We start from the raw sequence: 21878 nt of genomic DNA, 5'->3' as shown, positions 1-21878 counted from the left end.
CAAATTCTTCAAAGAGTTATTCTAAATAATGATGGCTGTTGGCAGGAGAGCTGTCCAGTAGCGGCCTGTATTACAGTGAATTAGAAGAAACCTCTGACTGAAGACACCTTGCTTTCCCAAGACAGTCTCATGAAGAGGATGGCCAGAGTTGTCCAGAAATATCTTGATTTTATTAGGAATCCTTTACTGAATCATCATCTCCAAGTCCAGACGTAAACCAAACAAAGAATCAGTGCCAAGAGTCGAAAACTGACCTCCCGAAAACTGACCTCCACAGAGGTTTTCTCTACAAACTGAATGAGCCTGAGCTATTTTGTAAAGAAAATGGCCATAAATTTCAGTATCTAAATGAGCAAAGCATATCCTGAAAGACCTGCAGCTGTAACTCCTCAAAAAGGTAGTTGACAAGTGACAAAATATGAAAAAGTTGTATGACTACCTTTACAAGTTGCTGTGCGTCTGAGGTGGGTTTAATAACTATATTTGCATTTCAGCAGCACTCCAGAGAAATGTAAAATAGAAATGAGTGTGCATATTAATGGGAAAGCTAATCAAACTTTGGTTTATGACTCCGCAGACAGGCTCATGAGGGAGCGTAATTGTCCCAGATTCATGGCAGAAATAATCCTATTGTACGGGCGAAAAAAAAAAAGTTAATTTGAAGAAACCAAAGTTAATCTTGTGAATAAAATGCATTGTGGACACACCGTTTGCAGGCCTTCTCTCCTAAACTTTGTATCATCATTTAGTTGAATGTAACGACAGCAGGACCGAGGTTCAGCTCTGTGAAAATCATCTTAGCTTTTCATCCCAAAGTAAATCACTGATCAAGACAAATGCTTGTAATTTTATTTCAGCTGTTTTCTCCTATAGTAAAGTGTAATTTCACTTCATAAAACCACATTTATGATGAACTGAACTAATCAGTTGAAACTGTAGTAAAACTTTCTTTGGCTTCTGGACTTTGAAAGTGCTGTATGAAGTAAAAAGAAAAATACAGTTCTAGGCTTTTTTTTATTGATTATACTTCAATCTGTTATGTGGCAGGTAATAAATCAAAACCCAAAGGAAAGCTCAAGAGACTCTGAGCTTCTGGCACGAACCGGGTTAGGCCGGGCCTATCTATACGCAGCGTGGGGATTGCTAGCTCAGACACTCACCCTAAAGAACTCCTTAGTTGAGCCAGAGTCTAGCGTGCCGTAGGCGATTTCCGTCTGCTTGGCCAGATCCTCTGCACTCTCGATGGGAGAGACCATCCTCTCCACGGTGAGGAAGGCAGCCAGGTTGGCCGTGTAGGAAGAGATGATGATGAGGGTGAAGAACCACCACACTCCCCCGACAATACGGCCCGACAGAGACCTGGGATGAGGAGGAGGAAGAGAAGCAGACATGAGAGCAGAGTGCTCAGATCTACATGAGGAGGAAGGGATCACTTCCCATCGTGTCCGTCAGATCAGAACTGACTCAATCCATAAACAACTGAACAATAAAACCACATTTTCTCTGGTGGCCAATGCAGATATTAATAACATGCTAACAATCAGCTAAATACTGCCGCCTGGACAGATGATTCTTTTGTTGAGAGCAATATCAAGTCTCATTAACTCGATGTGACCGTATCTCAATGTAGTTTTCAAAGGTGTGAAATGCCCTGAGACGGAGCAGATGACCGGACTTCAGCCCAGGGAAGTTCTTTCAGTAGCCGTGACATTTGAAAACAGAATAAAAAGAATAAGATCTCAACCTGGTAAAACACTAGCTTTATGTAAAATGCTCCGTATGAAACCTACTGAGGCCCAATCAGCACATCATGAAATCGCCGGCTTGGTTTATTATTTATGAACGACTAAAGAACAAAACTGGTCAAATATTAAATACAAATACTAAGACCACATTCACAACGTAGCACAATGATGACTCTATTGCTTATATACATTTTTAATGATTGCCCACAGTAGGGAGGTTAGAAAAAAAATACGTTGAAGGTCATCCTCATTTCTTCTATTACTTCTCTAACAGAGAAATTGAAAATTCTAATCTGAGCATTTCTGATTAGCATTTTTGTTCAAACGTCCAAGTTTGTTTCACTCAGTTGCTTTTAAAAAAAGGTGTAAAATATTTTTAAAAACAGCAAAGATTTTTTTGTTCCAAAGAAGATAATTTTCTGAACATATTGGACCTTTTAGCTTAAAATGGCTCACCATCAAGGAAAAATACTATAGCTACTGTGCATAGAGAGAACTTAAAGACAGAGTTTGTCACATATTTGTAAGAACAAAAGCAAACATGGAACAATTAGATTATTTGATAATTAAATCCTTCTTCTAGAATCGTCTAGAAGAAGTCAACACAAGCAAGGTTATAACAAATGAAGAGATAGCTGGGTGGAAATGTGAAGGACTGGATGAAAATGCAGCACATGATGTCTTTTTAATACAACAATGAGGGTTGTTTTTTTTCACACAAAATACTTCATATGCGCCAAGATGATGACCGTAAAATGAGACATGCAGCAAAAACACGGTAGCCCTCCAAGAATCGTGAGGAGTTCAAGCTGGTGTCTTGGATGAATCGCAATGACCTCAGTGCATTTTACAGCCCTCAGTATGGTGGATATAAGTTATTTTGTGGATGGAGGTCATCACTGCCAGAATGCAGATCCAAAACAAATGAGTGAGCAGAGGAGGAAGGCTTCTTGCTCTGAGAAATGGGAGGAAAGGGCAACGGAGTGGAGCATGAGGTTAAGTGGACAGGAGAAAAAGCAACGCTCAAAATAACCCATATGCACCGCTGCAGGATGGAAATGCATGTACGGGACTATAAAATGCAATGAGATGATGTGATATGAAAAGGGCATCTGAGAAGTGGTGGAGAATAAACACAACAACCAACCTTGGTGAGATATCGCATCCTTGCTGCATGAAGGCGCCCAGGGAGAACCACAGGCTATTAAAAATCCCAAAGTCGTTTGGAGGGTCAGGGGGGCTCTGAGGGTCTTTGGCCTCATCGTTCTCATCCAAGTGCCACTCATAGGGGCTGAAACGGCTCACCAGGAAGAGTACCACGCTCACGCCGATATAGGCAAACACTATGCACATCCAAATCTCATAGGCCAGTGGGTCCAGGAAGGAAAACACTCCTGGCTTGGACTTTTGAGGCTTCTTAATCATAATAGAGATTCCCAAGCTCATGAAGGGTTTAGAGAAGTCTATCACCTCCTCCCGTACCAACGTAATGGTGAGAGGAGCCACGGCTATGTCAGCTCTCTGTAAACATGGAAGCAGGAACATCAGGAGGGAGTTAGACTTGCAGGAGAAACCATGAAAAAAAAATCAAGCACGGCTTTAAATATTAATCGCTTCAAGGAAATATCGATTAAACACAAAACCAAACCAATGCAGCTTTACAATGCATTCACAGAGTAAAAAGCGTGGACCTGCAGAAATGCAGCAATTAAGTATATATTGAATAACAGACATGTTAAAAAGCCGGTCGGAGCAAATCTGCCATTTGGAAATGAGTCACTCAGCATTTGTGTTGGTTAATGTCTTTGTCTCAATCCAAATCTCTGTCGTGAATCAAAGCGAGAGTCAGAAAACAGAGGAGGGGGAGCTGATGCAAGCAGTTCATAAATCCAGAACCTGCCTTGAAAGATCCTCTGCAAAACCCTTCAGACATGCAATTAGTATTAGAGACCGCACTGACAAATGCTGAACATGAAGTCAGTCAAAAGCTGCTTTCCATTGGCTATTCATCAGCTGTGGAGCTGATAAACAGCAACAAAATGTACCGATGATACAGAGGTCTCCTATTAGCCATTTTAATTACAACAAAGGGGCATCTCTGTTGATCTAAATTACTAAAACGGACATTGACACAACTGCAGACGCTAGAGAGCTAGATCAGGAATTCTGCAGTGACAGTTTGCATGCACATCTTTTTTACAGTCTGCTTTTCTGAGTTGGATTTCCAACATTAGTCATTCAGCGGCTGAGGTCTCATAAAAGATGCATATCATTTTTTTTAAAGCCAGTTCAATTGTTATTCCTGAGCTGCACGATAAGAACCGCGCAGTAGATTTTAGGGTTCAGAGTTCAAAAAGGTTTTACATAGAAGTCACTCACTTGTAGACAAAATGAATGTACTTCTACAGACCTTCTCATGGAATGTGTTAACATTATTGAATTTACTAGTATACCAACGCCACATCTTCGGTCACTTTGAAGCTGACCATCAGACATAATAGTGGAGGAAGTGGATAAAGTATAAAGTTTTGTCATGAACATAATTAATATTACGATGCCAAGTGTACTCTGTTATGTGATAGAATATGGAACAGTTCCAGTTCATTTTCAAGTCATGAAAGCTTGATTGAAAGTCAGTGTTACACTCCTGAAACTACTTGAACTGTTCAGCATTTTTCTATAAAGAGGAATTCCATGCAACACAAAAATATTGACATTCCAACACACACTTCAGTGCTTTTGTGTCACATACCAATATTAAATAAGTATTGCATAAATCTGTACTGGAGGATTTCCATGGCTTTCAAAGGCTTTTCGTTTATACTTTTTATTACAAATAAAAATCTGTCCTGCTAATGACCTGATGATTTGATCCAGGTGTGTTGAAGCCAAGGCACATCTGGCTTCAACACGCCAGATGTGCCTTTAAGGGTTGGTAGGATACCAAGTTCCACATCCCTGGTCTAGGTGGACAATCAAGTTTGGGAAAGTTTGTACTCTTTCTATTTTCAGTTGATGGATTGAACAGAGCTCTGTCAGATGTTCAAAGTTTGGGATACTGTTTTGTCACTTAACAATGCTGTAAACTTCTCAACTTTATCCCTCAACCATCTGCTCTGTTCCTGTGTCAAAACAGCTGGATTTATACTGAGAAAAAAACTGCAAAAATATGGACTATTAACTTATAAGGCGACTTCTGAAGACGTCTGATTACACTTGAGTTTAATTAGGAATATTAGGGTAATTCATGTTATTATTATATAAAAAGTAAACCATGCATCACATATTTTATCACATACTTATGGATTACTTAATGTTCTGTCAAATAAAATTCCAATTAAATAAATTGTCCAATGGGTATGAATACCTGTGCAAAGCACTATGACAAAATCACATGTTTTTCAGCATTGTAATCGTTTGGTTTTTCATTTACTGACTTGAATTTCTCTTTTAAAAACCAATAAATAAGGCAGGCAGACACTCACCCCATAAACCAGTTCACCCACCATCCCGTTCCACGTCTTGGTGTCCGGGTCTCTGGCTCCGTATTTTCCATCTGGCACTATCGACAGCTTATATTTTATCCCCACATGCTTTGCAATTTCAGAAGCTAAATCGACACAGTAGCCTTCATATCTGTCATTGCCGTCCATCTGCATATAGTTTTTCTTGTACATCACATACGGCGCTTCCTGTTAATTAGACATAGTTTTGAGTTCACGGTGAAAGCAACAGCACATCCACAGCGGCCAGAGTTCATGGGTCACACAAGGCCTAAATTGGTAAATAAGCATGCATGCATGCAAGGCAAGGCAAGGCGAAAAACACAAAAACAATTGTGGGACACATAAAAAAGAAGTTCAAACACTTCTCAGGCATGTTACAAAGGGACAGGACATGAATGAGCGAGCAGGATGAGGGATTAGGTTGTTGACCTTGGTCATGCTATCTAAATGTGTGGAAATGCTTATTGGACAAAGGGTTGCATGTAGATTGTAGGACGAGCTGAATGGAGCACATTTCCAGTTCATAAAGTAACCGTCAGTGACATCCGAGACATTAAAGTCATTTCAACTTATAGAAAATGCATTTGCTCGAGTAACCACTGGTAGCCACATCAGAGTATCTCCACCACAGTATTCTAAGAGAAGTAATTGTCTGTCTGCTTGTTGTCTAAACTACATAGTTTGAAAGATACACATCACCACTGCTTGTAAGATTCAAAGAAAACATCTTTTTACCCCAAATTGTAAAACATGTTAGCCATTAAAGATGAATCAATGTCACCTTGAGGTCTTAATCAACAGGGATTTACTGTATCACATGGCATGTACATGTTTTTCAGAGGTTATTTGACCCAAGAGACCGGCTATCACATTCCACATCTGCTGATGTGGAACAGTTTTGCACGACAAGTGCTTATAAAGCAACATGAAAGAATTATCTTTCATCGAATATGTGTCATTCTTTAATGTTATGAAGAGTTGAAAAAGCAACATGAAGTCAATGAGATGACTGTGATGTGTCTAAAATAACAGCTGTCTTTGTTTAAATCAAAAGCATGCCTGACAGACAATAACGCAATGGCACTACACTACTACTTCTCCTCTCTCTCACTCTGAATAGCACTTCCACTCTAGCTGAGATGACAATGAGTTTTCAGAGGCTGAAATGGGAATGTGTGACTATTACATTCTGAATTTGCCTAAGATGCAGACAAAATAGACAAAGTCAGAAGGAACGAGAAAGCCATGGTTTTAAATGTACGATAAGGAGCACCTTATCGTACATTTAAAAATGGCTAATGATTTCTAACCTAAAGCTAATGTCGCTGCTAGCGCTGTGTCTGGTCCTCATCCTGGTCTATTTAAAAAAAAAAAATAATAACCCTCCCTTACCTACTGATCTTTTTAACTCTACGTAAACCACCATCACTGACAAATTACTTAATGAGGCGGAAAGATTTTTACTTACGTACGCACTGAATGTGAATAAGATGATGTCTATCTTTATAGTTAGTCTTTACCAAAGCCGTTATTGTGATGTCACTACTACAACAGCCCACTGTAATATAAAAAAACCAAAATGCTTTGGCACCCACACGGATACAGTTGAAACACTCTTTGTGAGTCGACTGTTTCAACATGTAGTGAGTGGATGGAAAGCAACTGAAAAGTAAAATAATTCTACCCTCCCAGGACAGATTGCAACAATGGACACCTTGACCTTGAGTGGCAGAAATCTTATGGTGAAACACTTAGAACCTGCTTTGAGAGTGAGTACCATAATAGTAGTGACCACAATTGTTCGGTTTTCCACAGAAGAGGATTCGTTGGTGACCTGCTGATCCATAATATATACAAATTTTTCGTACTCATTCCAGTAGCCGATCTGAAAAAGTGACACAGAGGGTTCACAGTTATCACAGGAAGTGGAAAGCACATTTTGCAGTGGGCTGGTTCCCACTGTCAGGATGATCCAAGGTTTTAGAAAGTTATTTTTAAAAACCATAAAAGTTTTTTGTCATAGCATTTTAATGATTTCAAGTCTTTCTATTGATAAGTAACATTTTCGTTTGTTGTATGGAGCATGAAGTGATGCACCTTTGACCCTCCCCCACATGTTTCTGCACATTCCCAGTTACCTGGCTTAAAGAAGGCTATTAGACTTTTCCCTCGCCGACTCGTTAATAAGCGACAGTGGAGCAGCTTGTTGCACTTGTGTTACTTTATAATTGCAGATTGACAAAGAAAAGTGATATTTTGAAAAATTGTATAAAACATATTGCTGTTTATATTTCTGCTCATGTCAATTATAAATATTTATATCATAATTATTGTTATATTACTTTAATTGGATTTGGAATAAGCTAACTGTTGTGTTTCGATTTGAACTTAATTGTTATAATTTTTTTTTTAATTCAAGGTCAAATGTGTTAAAAAAGCATATTTTCAAACAATTGTTTATTATCCCAATGTGCTGTACAAGATAAAAACAATGAATTTCAGTAAAAGCGACAGAAATCTGTGTAACATGAGTATCAACTTAGAAAAGCCAGGTGAAGTTAATATACAAATACTTGTAGGTAAATAAATAATTTTGATTAAAGTCACTAATCACTGTGTGTCTCTGTGGAAACTTGTATTATTAGAGGTTCTCATGCTTGCTGTGGTGCCACCAAGCATGTAAAGTGTTGTTCCGCTCCGAGTGTACAGCTGGAGACAGTTTGGTTTTCCTTGATTTATGATTTAATAAAAGCTTGTAGCTGCACTCCTCACTTCACCTGGGCTACACTTCAGCAGAGTAGGAGTAATCTATTCCTGGCTCAGCAAATGTTCTCTTACATAACAAGAAACCAGCACCACTAAAGCAACCAAACATGAATAAAATTAATACCAGTGAGAAAAAACCCAAGATATATATATATATATATATATATATATATATATATATATATATATATATATATATATATATATATATATATATATATAATGCCTTATATAGCAAGTGTAGTCATTCTGTTTTACTTTAACGATACCATGCAACAGAGAGCATCATTGGACATAAAAATGGCCTTGTTCCGTCTTACCCTGAGATGATTCCGGTAGCTGCATTGTTTATTTCAGATTTCTTTTTTCTCCGGTGGAAATAATACACTGCAGACACGCTGTTGTCACTGCATATCGTCTCACACTGAGACGGGACATGAGGGGGCTGCTGATGTACGACGTCTTGTGAGCTGAGCTGCACAGACATTATGGGGCCGCTCCCTTTTGCTGTCAGCTTCTGTGGGGCCTTCAGGGTCATAGAGCTACTGTAGCTACGCGCTAGAGTTAGCATCTTCTAGACAGCACTGTTCATGCCTTTGGCCTGCCTAATGTTTAATATCCCAAACACAACCACTGAACTCAAAACCAATAGCTAAAATGTAATTAATGTGTGTAAAGGTTCAACCTAAATATGTCTTTGAATTCACATATGGGTTTGTTGGACGGTCTTAATGCTAACTGTTGATTGTGGCTTACAGGCAAACCGTTGGCAAGCTAACTTTATTCTACAGCAGCCCTGTCAGTGCTATAAAGAAGCTGTCCAGCATGTTAACTAACAAGCATTGACGTCTGTTACAGATGTCAAGTTAACAAACTAAATGGCTTTTCCAAATGAGTGCAGCTCCTAGTAGCAGGCGTTTGTTTGCTAGCTCCTCATAGCAATCCCAGGCTCAAGGTCCAAGCTTGTGGGCAAAATGGAAAAGCTCCAGCTAAATGTTAATGTGAGCTGAAGTTCTTAACTCATGCCTACATTTGTGGGTAACAATGGCAGCATACTTTTTTTTCTATTGAGTTTTAGATAGAGAGAAAATATACTTTTATGTTTGGACACAGTACATTTGATTTAACAAGCAAGATTTGCTTTGACTTTCAGTTCCCCAAAATAGGAGCAGCGGCAAATTCTTTACATGCACTCTATCAAAAGACACACGGCATAACTTTTAGACTATCTGACCTAAAAAAACAACTTTTGACACTAAGCAAGTAAAATTGGCAAGTTAGTTACAAATCGGCTAATGGTAATTACAATGGTGTAATTACCATTCAGTTATATAATAATTATCCCAGCAGTGATTTTTTAAAATTGTGCACAAATTAAAGGCTCTTTATTAAGTGTGAAGTTATGCTACTGCAATAAAAACGAATTAATTTTAAGATTTTTTGCACATTATTTCAGAAACAAACAATACTGATTATTAAGCTCTACCTGTAAATGAGTTTCATATGGAAGAAATTGCTGTTAAAACTGCATTTCTAAGCTTATTTAAACAATATCACATGCAAATGTGTTCACTAATCAAAGCTAAATGTGGTTGCAGAAAAATATTATGGTGTGAAAGCTATTCTTTGGGCTGGGTAGCATACTCTCTATTAATAATTTCTATTTTTGTTCTACACCAGGCTATTGTTTTTAGCTGAAAGGAACATTTCCAAATCAAAATCTTTGAGGAAATTGCATCTCAGGTGACACAAGAAGGATTTGCAAGACTGAGCTACAGCCAGCAGCTGTAAAGCTAGTAAGGAAAGAGAAAACAAACCACAGTGGTGTCCTACACTTCCTTCTATTCATGACTCGATGCACACAGTGCTGATAGTTATATCATATGCTGGTCCTTCAAGAAACAAACTCATTTAGAATTAATTAAATTATGATTGTTTTTGACGCTACGTGCTCACTTACCCTCCTGGGACCTTTGGGCTTCATCTCGTACACATCAATTGTGTAATTAGACCGTCGCCCAAATGTGTCAAACTGGATGTTTCCTGTCATACCTGGTACTTGAACCTGCCGTTGTACCAAGAAAACAATTATCACACCTGTTCTGAGCACACAGCAAGAAGGCAAACACTCAGCCTGGCAGAAAATGTTATACGAGACTCAGCATGTTTTGTTATGGCACATAAAAAAAAAAGATAATAATGTTTCCATTTGCAGCAGAGGTCTATCAAGAGTTGTTGTTTGTAAGTCTTCCCTTGTGATAAAAGTAATGGCACCAGATATAATCAAACACAACAAGTTAAGAAATAGACATTCAGAATGTATCAGAAGTGAAGACAAAGCTTCTCCTCAGTCCTACCATTTTGAGTGCCCTCTCTATGTCGATGCCTTGGCTCCAAGGCACAGCGGGATTGGCGAGGCAGTCACCAGCACTTCCTCTGCGTGACACGTCTACTCGCTGACGCCGAAGATACCGGAAGGCCTCCGCGATCACAAGGATGGCATCATGGGTCAGTGCTGATGTGTACTGAGAGAAAGACCAAACAAGAACCTTAAAGCAAGACGTGACGTCACAGTGACCCAACGCAGCGCTTGCACCATCACAGCGAGTGGCTACAAGTACAGTGCACTGAAACAGTATTCATACAAAAAGAACATTTTCACACTTTGTCTCATGACAACCACAGAATTGGAAAAAAGCAACAAGTTTTCTTTTTATTTTTTGTTGTGTATTATGTGTCTGTTTTTATGTCTGTCAATCAATCAACACATAATTGTGCTAGGGAAAGGACACAGGGTTTACAAAATTGGTTACCGGTGAAAATCTGAAGTGTTGTGTTTACTTTGATACCCCTAAATAAAAATCCAGTCTGACCTACTTCCTACAGAAGTCTTCAGCAGAGCAACAACCCTAAACGTATAATCAGAGTTACAATGCAGTGGTTTATATTAATGCACGATTATGTGCTTGACTGATCCACAACATTTGAGTATTGAAAATTTAAGTCTACAGTTGCTTTCTAACTTATCTGACTGATTTGGGCATCGTTCGGCAACTTTTTGGTGTCCAGATGTCTAAAGTTGGAACAGACACCTAAAGGTCTTGCAGCCCTTTTGCAGAACAAGTGGTTAAATACAAATGTATGGAACACTGTTCAGATTCTTCTAAAATATTTGTTAAAAAAAAAAGAAGATAAAATCACAAAGGATCTTCACAATTATGTGTTGCTCAAACAGACAATCCATTGAATTTCAGGGCACAGGTCATCAAAGCATTTTTCAGCAAATCAATAAGGAAAAAAATACTTTTTGAGTTACTTTAAAACTTCTGTACTTTGGAAAACGAGCAATAGGGGAAACGCTGCCTTTGAACATAAATAAAAGCATCTGCAGTATCGGCAGCTATGCCTCACTGACCTTCAGTGGAGTGTTTTTGGCTTCTGGAAATTCTCTTTCATCCAAGCGCTCCCAGCGCTGGAGGAACTGCTGCACGATGGGGCTGTCTGGGTTGATGATTTGGAAGCTTGTGATGTTGGCCCCACCAGAAAAGACCTTGTCCAGACTCGTGTTGGAGATCCCCTGAGAGCAAAAAGCACGACTGGCTGATAATAAAGCAAGAAACTTTAGAAAGTGATTCAGCTTTTCTATCGTGGCCATAGTTGTGTGACTTTTTGCCGTGGAGTTAAATGTGAGGGTTACATTCTTTTTTACTTAATTGCATCACACCGAGCATTATTGTGTGTTGAGTCTGTGCTAGCTCTTACCAGGTTGGCTACGATATAGTGGTATCCCCTGGTGTTCTTCCCTAAGGCCACCACCTTCGGTTTTGGAAGAATACACACAGTGAGGTGGAGAACATTTACAAAGCAATGAATCAGAAATGACAGAGTCCCTTAATTCGAAAAATACATGTCGGAAAGAAAGCAAAAACAAAAACATTTCAAGCAACATACACAGGGGCAAGTAGGGCCATGATAGCAAATTTGTTTGTTTGTGTATGTGTGTGCTGTATGGGCCCATGCAGGGTGGGGAGAAACCTCCATGACAGTGCTTGCTCCTTCCCATTAACTTCAACATGTAAAATAAGGTCATGGCTCTGGCAGGCCTCCCTCTCTCGTTCTGCATCCGCCTGAGTTCCTGCAGTCTGCTTCTTCTCAGTCGAACATTAGACTTAATTGAACCCAAACATTGTGAAATCACCTGTAGGACGAAGTAGAGTCTGAGAAAGCTCAGTGATTTCTTTAAACTTCAGCTCCTGAAAAAGTCTATTTCTCTGTATTACAGAGAATGAAGCTTTAAAAAAACGCCCTGGGGGCGGGAAAGTTTTATTTTATTATTTTTTTTACTTTCTGCACTCCTCCAGCTTGATACATTCAAACTGCTAGAATAGCCTAAACGTGACGTTTTGAGGTATTGCAATAGAAAGATCACAATTTGTTTAATGTAAATCAGGAGCTAAAGTATTCACATGTAATGTTGAAACTTCCATGCATTTTCTGAAGAAAAATGCTTAGCAAATTAATCTAAAGCTTATAATTAATCTCTTACAGTTATCAGATTCCCTATGAACCTGTTATACATTATGAGTTGTATCAGGTCTTGGCTCTGGCATGACCTTCTTAACAAAACTCTGATTCTTTACATCTCTCTTCCTCCATACTATGGCATCTTGTTTTCCACATAAAACACAATGAATAGAGGACTTTGGACCACTGAGCAACAGTTCAGTTATATTTTTCCTTGGCCCATTGCAACACTTCTGGTAATTCCTCTGGTTATCTATACATCTGTGTGAAACGTTTGTTTTTGTTTAATATTGTATTGCCATTTAATTTTTTTTCTATAGTTAGTGCTTGATGTGCAGCTGAACTCCAGTAGTTCTAACGTTAAACAGTGGATGGTGCAGCGTGTTTCAAAGACTGTAAGCAGAAGAAGAGTCTAAAGTGGAAGTGCATTCCTAATACATCTCTAATTACAAAGATTGGCCTCATAAGTGCAGCTTTTAACCGTTTTACAAGTCTGTCAAACTTGCAACAATTCCCTGTGTGTTTTTATTCACATGCTGGTAAAACAAACATGCTTTCAACATCTCCCTCGCTGCTCATCTCATTTGATAAGCGTTACTTGTGGACTGTTATAAAATGGGAACGTGTGACCGAAGGGCCCCGAGACGCCTCCCCAAAAAATCTTTTACTCTAATCGCAAATCTTTCAATGCTGGGTGAAGCGACCTGTCAGTCACCTTCAATGACCCCTGAGCTTTCCAACCGGTTTCCAGGACAACACTGGCCACCACCTCTAGCTCTGACCCGGGATCTGCAATGTATTGACTCGGAGATACAAATTCACACCACACTTTTAAGATTTTTATTTGCAAAGCATTTTGTAAAACAAGTGCTCTCATAGGTAAATATCTGTGCGATAATCAACATAAAACAACATAAAATCCCAATAGATACGCTGTCATAATATGACAAAATATGAATAAATATTTTTTTTGCAAGGCACTGCGTTGCGTTCAGTGTCTTCGCTCCCCATCCAGTTTGTTTTCTCCTTACACCTCTGCACCCTAAAGCCCTTTATTTATTCTCGTCTCACAGCAGTCTCTAGAGGGGGACCGTCCTTGATACTCCGAGGCTGAACCCACGACAGCTTTATAGCTTTGAGCAATTTCAACAATAAATCCAATTACCTCTCTCGCAGATACGAACTGATTTCATTGCGTTTCAACATTCTGCGCTCACACTTCACTTTTGAAGTCGCACGTCATAGATTTTCAACACAAGCACAGATTCCCAGCACCTTCTCTGACTTATTGTTTCCCAAATTGTCTTGAAGAAGCTCTTGATTTGCTTTCCAGTCATGTGAGAGGCGAGTTGCAGTGACCAAAGTGACATTTAATGAAGCTGCGGTATCTAGAGACTAGCTACAAATCTTAGGAGACACTTCCAAACGAGCAAATAATCCACACAGAGAAACATGCACAATGTTCTCTTTATAGAATAAAGGATTATTAAGATGATTGTGTACAATAACACGGAAACATTTGGTGTTTATTGTACGTGCCCCAAGCAAAAACAAGGAACTAGAGAGGGAATTGCGCAAACAAAGCACTTCAGTTTAATGCTTCATATTAGCTCTTGCAAGCTTCAAAAGCTCAGATTCACTAATAAAATGGAAATCCAATAAATTTTATGCATCTCGGTTTAGTCAGTAAAAGCTGACACTATATCCTCAATCAATGAATGCTGACTCTGTAGTGCTTCACGCACATTTGATTGCTTCATTTATCACTTTTTCTTTCACTTAAGTAACTAATTTCAGAACAATCAATGCTGTGACTTGAGTGAAAACAAAAATTCCCAAACAGCTTAATTAGTTTGTGCTCAGTTGGCAGCGCGTCCAAACAAAATCAGCACATAAAAAGTAAATAAGTCTATTTCAATTCTCTTAGTATCTTAATCTCGGGGGAGGTAAACGATGGTTCAATGTTTGTAGCTGCTGTTGGACTTTTTTCTATGCTTATTAATTTGTAAGTGTCCAAAAAACTATATTTACTGTACGTGGGTTGAGCTACATACAGCTAACATTAAGGCAGTTCTTTATAACCACTGAATAAATTTCCTTTGAACTCACAGAAAATATGACAAACAATTAAAATTAGGGATTGAAAAGTGACAGGTGAAAAGACCTCCATGTAAAGTTTCTAAAAAGCCGTGTGAAGGCTAATCAGATAAGCTACCTCAAACCGACTTTCACCGAACTTGATTGGGCTAAACCTGGATGAGACCCTGAGCCTCAAAAAGTCACATTTTTAAAGGATTTCTCTAGACAAAAACAAGTCAAAGTTAAATATGCAAAGGTTTTCTCTGAATGAAGATGCTTAATTTTCACTATTTTCATGTTTTCTCAATTACATTTAGCATTTACTATGTTCTGTAAGTCTACTGCCCCGTGGTGAAAATTCTTCTGGTTTTTTTTTGCTCGTGGTCAGTATAATGTAATGTTTTAAGAGGGGACAAAAACGTTAAACAGTTAATTAATTGGTAACATTTTATTTGAAGGGGTGTGCATAAGACCGACATGGCACTGCCATAAACATGAAGGAGTCTTCATGAATGTTTATGACTGTTGTCATGAAAGCTTTAAAAGTTTTATTAAAAGTCTATTAAATTTGCCAACTTTGCATTTTTGAATAAATAATGACACTTTAAAGCAAAGATGTTCATACAGGTGTTATGTCGTATTTATGACAGTGTCATGTCAGTCTTATTTACACCCCTTCAAATAAAGTGTTACCATTTTTTTTTTACTTTTTATTTATGAATTTTTTACTATTGGTTTAGCTGTTTCTTGAATTTGTATCTCCCTGGGTATAAAAGAAATCCAAAGGGGTAAGAGGATATGGCTGCTGCGCAGGCGAACCTTGTATAAATAAGCTATTCACACATCTAATAATCTCCCATTTTCCTGGCTGTAAAATGTAGTTCTATATAATCCCTCTTTGAGAACACATTCCTTTAGTAATGCAAACAAATATGTTATTCTTAAACTGCTAACAGCAGCCAAAAAAACAAAAACAATTACAAAATCGAGTTTTAATTTCAAAGGCAAATCAGATCTGATATGCTAATAAATCAAATATGTTTCTTTTTCATTTTTTCCTTGCTAAATCCAAGCTCTCAGATTTTGTTTTGTAAACATTTTTCATCAGTCTCTGTTCTTATATCAATATGTTGTTAAACTTATTTTTTATATTCTTATGACAAATTATTAGATTTACTACACCCGTAAACTTCCCCTCTGATGGTCGGGTTGTTCTGGAAAAAAAAAAAAAAAGCATCTGGGTATGAAAAATAGTTTTAGGACTCTGATGCTCCAGTTTCAGCAGTCCCTGGATTCAAAACATTTTTTCTGCCTGCGTAAAAATCGCTCACCACAGTTAACAGACGTACTCATTTATTATTACATGACCAGAAGAGCCTTGGTTAAAAGAGAGCTATTTGAAAAGCTATTGCTAACAGAGAGTAGAAAGGAAGACTCCAGAACTTAAAACAATATGAGGTCCTGAAGTAGGCATCAACTAAACTCACTTGCTTTTAATTTTTAATGTTCATTAAATGGAAGAGAAAGCAAAATCCCCATGCAGCACAGCTACCTCTGCAGTCCATGTTGGCAAGAATTCGAACAGGATGCCTGAATCACAAAACAGAGTCGATTACTTTAACTCAAACTCTTCTCTTCAGATCATCCCAGATATCCTCGGAGGGCCACTGGTCTAGTCAAATCAGATTTAGAACAGTACTGATCCTGAGGTCTTTAAAATTGTGAATTTGTGCTTAAGATCAAACCATCCCAGCATTGAGATGCTGTTTGATTTTATATCTCTGTCTTATTTTTATTTATTTTTGGTGTCAAATTTTAAACCTTTGGTGTTTTTGATCCGTTCTCTGATATTTACTGTAACTATGGGGTCTGATGCTGTCTGTGGCCCCATCCGACCCCATAATCTGACCCCAGGAGGAGGGGAAATGGGACAAATCCCCATGGTGAGAGCCAGGAGGAGTGTCTTAGAGCTGTCAATCATGTTTGTGTACGTGCTCCTTTCCTACAGCAGAGCCTGCCAGACAAACAGTTTTCCTATAAGGGTAAGTTGTTTCTCCATAATCACTAGCTTCTGCAGAACATTAAATCTTAAGCAGCGCATACATAAGTCTGATTGACAGTTTTAAGACCTCTCTCCTGGCTCTGATTGGTTGTTTTTGACAAGAAGCAGATTATCCCTGCAGATGGCACAGAGAGAAATCAAAGGAGCTCAATTTTCTTCACAGATAATCTGTTTCATGTTTTACCGTCAGGATATACTGAAAGTTTTAATAGATATGTAAAAAAAAAACAAAAAAACATATTTTCGTAAAGGTTTCTCGCAACTTTAATAAAGTGTCAGAGTTTATCTGGCCATGTAAAACAACAGAGTAACTTGTTGCCGCACACTGCCGGTTAGCTGACTAAAGGAAAGTTACACTTTTAGCTTGCTTGTTAGAAATTCAGCTAAAAACTATTTTCTTTCACAAAAAAACAGATATTTTGCACTTCTAAAAATAATTACTTGAAAACCAGCATTAAATGTAACCTTTGGTTTACTTCTGTTCCTTTTACCGGCCAAGTCTCCTAATATTTTTGCTTTATAGGATGAGATGTTCAGGCTGGAAAAACAAGAACCAATTCACTGCATAAAGATGCGTAAAACGCACGATGTGAAGTTCAGACCACATTTGTTTCAGGTTTCTGGATTTGTCCATCTTTAGGGCTCTTCCCGCCCATCGTGTTGTCTGAAGCATGGCTGAGCTGCAGGACAATCGACCTAAATATTCCTGGGGGAATTGACTCTAATTAAGCAGGCTGGAGCCACAGTCCTGCGCAGAGTTGGATGTCTGCCTGAGTGTCGCAAAGAGGATTTGCCTCTCTTCTCACAGATAGTGGCTTTTCTCCGTTACACTGAATTGACTTATTCAGAACTAGAGCGCACATCCTGAAGTCAATGACTGTCCTGTTACACTGATAATCTAATTACAGTTATGATGCTCAAAAACTGGGCAAGATGAGAAAAGGAATTTAATTGTTAACAGACCTGGTTACCGAGGAAGAAGGACATGGCAACATATCAGACAAACGTTGCTTCAAATACCTCGGTGGAAACCCTCAGCGAAGCTGAATCTTTAATCAAAACCTGGCAGCAACGCATAATGAAATCTCTGCCTGCATCAGCACGTTTGCAGAAGCACAGAAAAAACATATTACTCTCACCATCTATCAACTTATTTCAGTATAACACAAGCCGTTAAGCAAGAAATGCTTTCCCTCTGTGCATTTCGAAGCTGCTGAATATTCTGTTTGTAGTAGCCCACCAGCAGCATAATTTTAAACATCACAGTTTTCTTACTGAGCAGCAGTTTCAAAAAAACCTGAAAACTAAAAAATAAAATAAATAGGAAAATCCAAACCTGTAATGTTCTTAAAGTCTTTGTTGTAGCTGTACACCTGCCTGCCAACTCTCCTGCTATAAATGCGTTTGATGTCGTTTCTTTTTCCTGGATTTGCTTTTAACGCAGACTTCTCCAGGGTCTTCTTTAGATGCCTGACAACAAACAAACTAGTGCTAAAACCTCCTCCATTACGCTCAAAGTTGAACTCTTTCAGAAGCCTGAAGCCTGTCTTCTTGATGTGAAGGTGAAGCCAAAGAAAATTAGGGTTTATGTACATACAGTGGTGTTGTAACTGGGATATATTTGACAGGCAGTATAGTAGAAGCTGGAACACCACACATACACTTTTCATGATAATATTTTTATATTTAATTTGTTGCTAAGGCAGAGGATCACTGCACTGCAGCCCCTGTTAAATAATAACAATAATAATAATAATAATAATAAAAAACTAATAAATTTCCCAACTTCTTAAATAATATTAGGAAGTGGAAATGTACTTTTCGTTTGTTAGCATAAAAATATAACAGGCTATATTGTAAAAGTAATTGGTTTAAAAATGATCTCTTAACTACTTATTTTGGCATTTAGCAAACATAAAAAGAGCAGGATGTCTTAAGGTCTTTCAAAGTTTTTTTTTAGATTTCCGCCACATTTAGTCTGTATTCAGACAAGTTTAATTTTTCAATTGTGATCTCAAAATCAACTCCAAGACTGGCAAAAAAATTAAATTTATACACAAGTCCAAAATATATCTCCAGCCGAAAAAGCAGTACCTGAAAATCCATCCATACAAAGGACCTTAGAGATGTGCCTTCCTTTAGTTTGGCAAGTTTTCAGCTAATAACTCCTGGGAGAAACAAATTAGCGCTAATGTACTAGTTTATGTCTTGCCAACTGTTTTATATGAAGTTATTTGAAAATAAAACTAACTTAAAAGGGAATTTCACAGTTGCCTCTGTCGAGCTTAGAAAGACAGAGCCATAACAATTGCTTAATTTTTAGTAAGTACACTAAACTAAACTACGTAGACTAAATTTGGTTTTAGGTTATTTGGAGTTACCAAAATCTTTCATTTATTCACTATTTGCTGAAAGCCAGAATATTGAGAGAAATATTTTGTAGAGAAGATTTTTATAACTTTTCTATAAAATCACAAGTTTACATACACAAAGATTACATTCATTCATGTTCAAAACCATACAAAATACCCACCAATGAGGTTTGTTTATCAGATTACAAGTATATCTACAATGAACAATGTTATTATTGCTATTAGACATACTTTTCGTATACATAATAATCTTTTTTTCCTTGGTCCTTTGAGATATTCTAATCTTTAATGTTGCGTTGTCTTCAACTGTATGCAGAAAATTATCATAATTAACAGAAATAAAGGCGTCAAAACAACAGTCTGTGTGTAATTAATCTATATTAATTTCACTTAGTGAATAATTATTTTTTTTGCAATGGGTCAAAATACCTGCAAACTATTGTGAGAAGATTGTTTGAGAACACCCAAAATGTTTGACCCAAGTTGTTTAGTTTAAAAGACAACGTTACCAAATTCTAACATATATGCAAACTTCTCACTTTGGAGAATGTAAAACGAAAAAATCTCCTGTAATTCTGCTGTTCAGCACACATAATTATCTTCGGTAATCCTAACACACTCTAAAACAAAGTTTAGTCTTGTTTAATGTCAGACAGTGCGAAATAAAAAAATGCCTGTGTCTTTTTACGCTGCATTAGCAGATTTGCACATTTTTGCTATGCAAGGCATTTGGCAAAATCACTTCACAGCTGACACGTCCCAATTTGCGACATCTCTCATCAACTGAAAGTCCAGAGAAAATAAAACAGCAGCAAGTATTTACCAAAAGCATCACTGCCAGTTCAGAGTTTAAAAACAATCCAACCAGATTCCAAAAAGAGATTGACAAAACCCAATGATTTCAGGACTCCGTGCATGTGATCCTCCGTGTTCTTTAGTTGGACTGTAATTCCAGGGCGCTTCTGGGTGCTCAGCTCTGCTCATGTTTCCATCTAGGCATCAAACTGACTCAACAAGATCGATTCCAACCGGCTCTCCGGCTTTCCACTGCACCGGAGGAAACACAGCTCTACATCACAATGTCACCAGGAGACTCTGAACCCATCCAAGCACTGAACAAATGCTTAGAACAAATCAATGCATGGGTGTGCCATAACTTTCTCCGGCTGGACAGAAACAAAACTGGAGTTATTGTCTTTGGACCTAAAGAGGAACGATCCAGAATCAGCGAGCAGCTTCAGCTATTACATCTAGAAATAAGTGATCAGTCCAAAAATCTGGGTGCAGTGACCTGGAACTTCATGGAGAAAATTGGCCTTTTATCAACAAAATTAAAGGACTAATGTCTCAGCAAACTCATACATGCATTTATCTTTAGTGTATTAATACTAAAAGAATCAGACAGCTGCAGCTGATCTCGAACGCTGGTGCTCGAATTCTCACTAAAACTAGGAAAGTAGAGCACATCACCCCAGTTCTAAAGTTCTTACAGTGGCTCCCTGTAGCTCGGAGAACAGACTTTAAAACACTGTTGTTAGTTTATAAATTACCAAATGATTTAGAACATGTATACATCAAAAATAGGTTATCTATTATGCAAGGTTTCCCACAGAAAACCTGCTAAGCCCAGTGGTTGTTCACTAGGGCAGTCATTCATCCAGCCGTGTTTTTGAGTTAAAATCAACTCAAAAAGTTGACAGAAAATTGTAATATATCACTTGATAATTATGTGTTATTAAAAGATTGGATGATCAATGCCTGAACACCAACTATAAAGTCTTAAAAAATGCAAACATATTAAAGAGACTTAAAAAATAAGCAATGCTTAGCCTGGTGGGGGCACAAGTAAAGCCTGGTGGCCCGTCAGGCTTATAATGCACTGGGGAAACCCTGATTATGTCATGCAGGTGTTCTGGTTCAAGTCTACTCTGCATCTCCAGAACCAAACCCAAGCATGGAGAAGTAGCATTCATTTTTTATGACCCTTGAATTGGGAACAAACTTCAAGAAAATTGCAAAGATCCCTTTGATTAATTGTAACTGGAACATTTATTTGATGTACATTTGATGGCATTTAACAAAATACAATGGTTATTGCTTGTTTCATAATTGGTTACTTTATGTTACTCTGAACTTTGTCTGCATATTCATAACGGTTGCCAATGGTTGGCTAAGGCATCTTGATTGCATTGCATTCATCAAAAAAGAAATGAAAGATAAACGTCTCACTGATTGAAAAACACATCAAGTCCAGAGCAGCTGATGCCTGACTGATCTAAGTCGCGTTTGCTCACTCCTGCCTTCATGAGAGATCTTCCCTCAGGCTAGGAGAGTAGGCTATTTATAGTAGGTTCATTGTTGTTGCTGCAACGGGACAGTGTGTCCTACTTACACAGGAGCTGATGTTACATTTAAAAAAGTGTTGATGTCACACTCGCTTGTATAAGGAATCATCCTCACAAGATGAGGGCGTGGCCAGCAGAGGGACGGATGCCGAGTCTGACTCGACTTCAACGCGCCGCAGGCAAGACGTCCTCTCAGAATCTGCTTCATGTGCTGCAGAGAGAGACCTAAAATGTCTAATTGGATGACTTACATTTAATGGGAAGGTAATCCAAAATTGTTTGAAGAAACACTTTGTGTGACTGTGAAGGGCAGATAGAGAAACTCATATTTCTCTTGGTTAATCACACATTTCCCGGAGCTGCATAAAACATATCCCCCCTGCGTCCAAGGTAATGGAAACAGATGCAGATGAAGGTCAAAGTAAAGTCTGTCTGTCCATCAATAATGAAGATCATTATGCGCAGGGCAGAAGCTGCCA

At 38.2% G+C, this 21878-nt stretch overlaps 1 protein-coding gene across 5 annotated transcripts in view; it reads right to left on the bottom strand.

The window, feature by feature from the left end:
• Positions 1 to 21878, bottom strand: part of gria3a (glutamate receptor, ionotropic, AMPA 3a) — an 85285-nt gene that overhangs the window by 20299 nt on the left and 43108 nt on the right. For all 5 annotated transcript variants that reach the window (XM_032576012.1, XM_032576010.1, XM_032576011.1 and 2 more), the window contains 8 exons: positions 11780 to 11833; positions 11433 to 11594; positions 10375 to 10542; positions 9978 to 10082; positions 7029 to 7136; positions 5231 to 5437; positions 2893 to 3266; positions 1161 to 1359 (listed from right to left, as the gene is read on the bottom strand). In XM_032576012.1, the coding sequence (XP_032431903.1) occupies positions 1161 to 1359; positions 2893 to 3266; positions 5231 to 5437; positions 7029 to 7136; positions 9978 to 10082; positions 10375 to 10542; positions 11433 to 11594; positions 11780 to 11833 (1377 nt within the window). The remainder of the gene's footprint in view (positions 1 to 1160; positions 1360 to 2892; positions 3267 to 5230; positions 5438 to 7028; positions 7137 to 9977; positions 10083 to 10374; positions 10543 to 11432; positions 11595 to 11779; positions 11834 to 21878) is intronic.

This window comes from Xiphophorus hellerii, chromosome 11 (genome assembly GCF_003331165.1).
Source record: "Xiphophorus hellerii strain 12219 chromosome 11, Xiphophorus_hellerii-4.1, whole genome shotgun sequence".
Classification (NCBI taxonomy): Eukaryota; Metazoa; Chordata; class Actinopteri; order Cyprinodontiformes; family Poeciliidae; genus Xiphophorus; species Xiphophorus hellerii.
The sequence above is the reverse complement of the archived record's forward strand: the minus strand, read 5'-3'. Positions and strand labels throughout refer to the sequence as shown.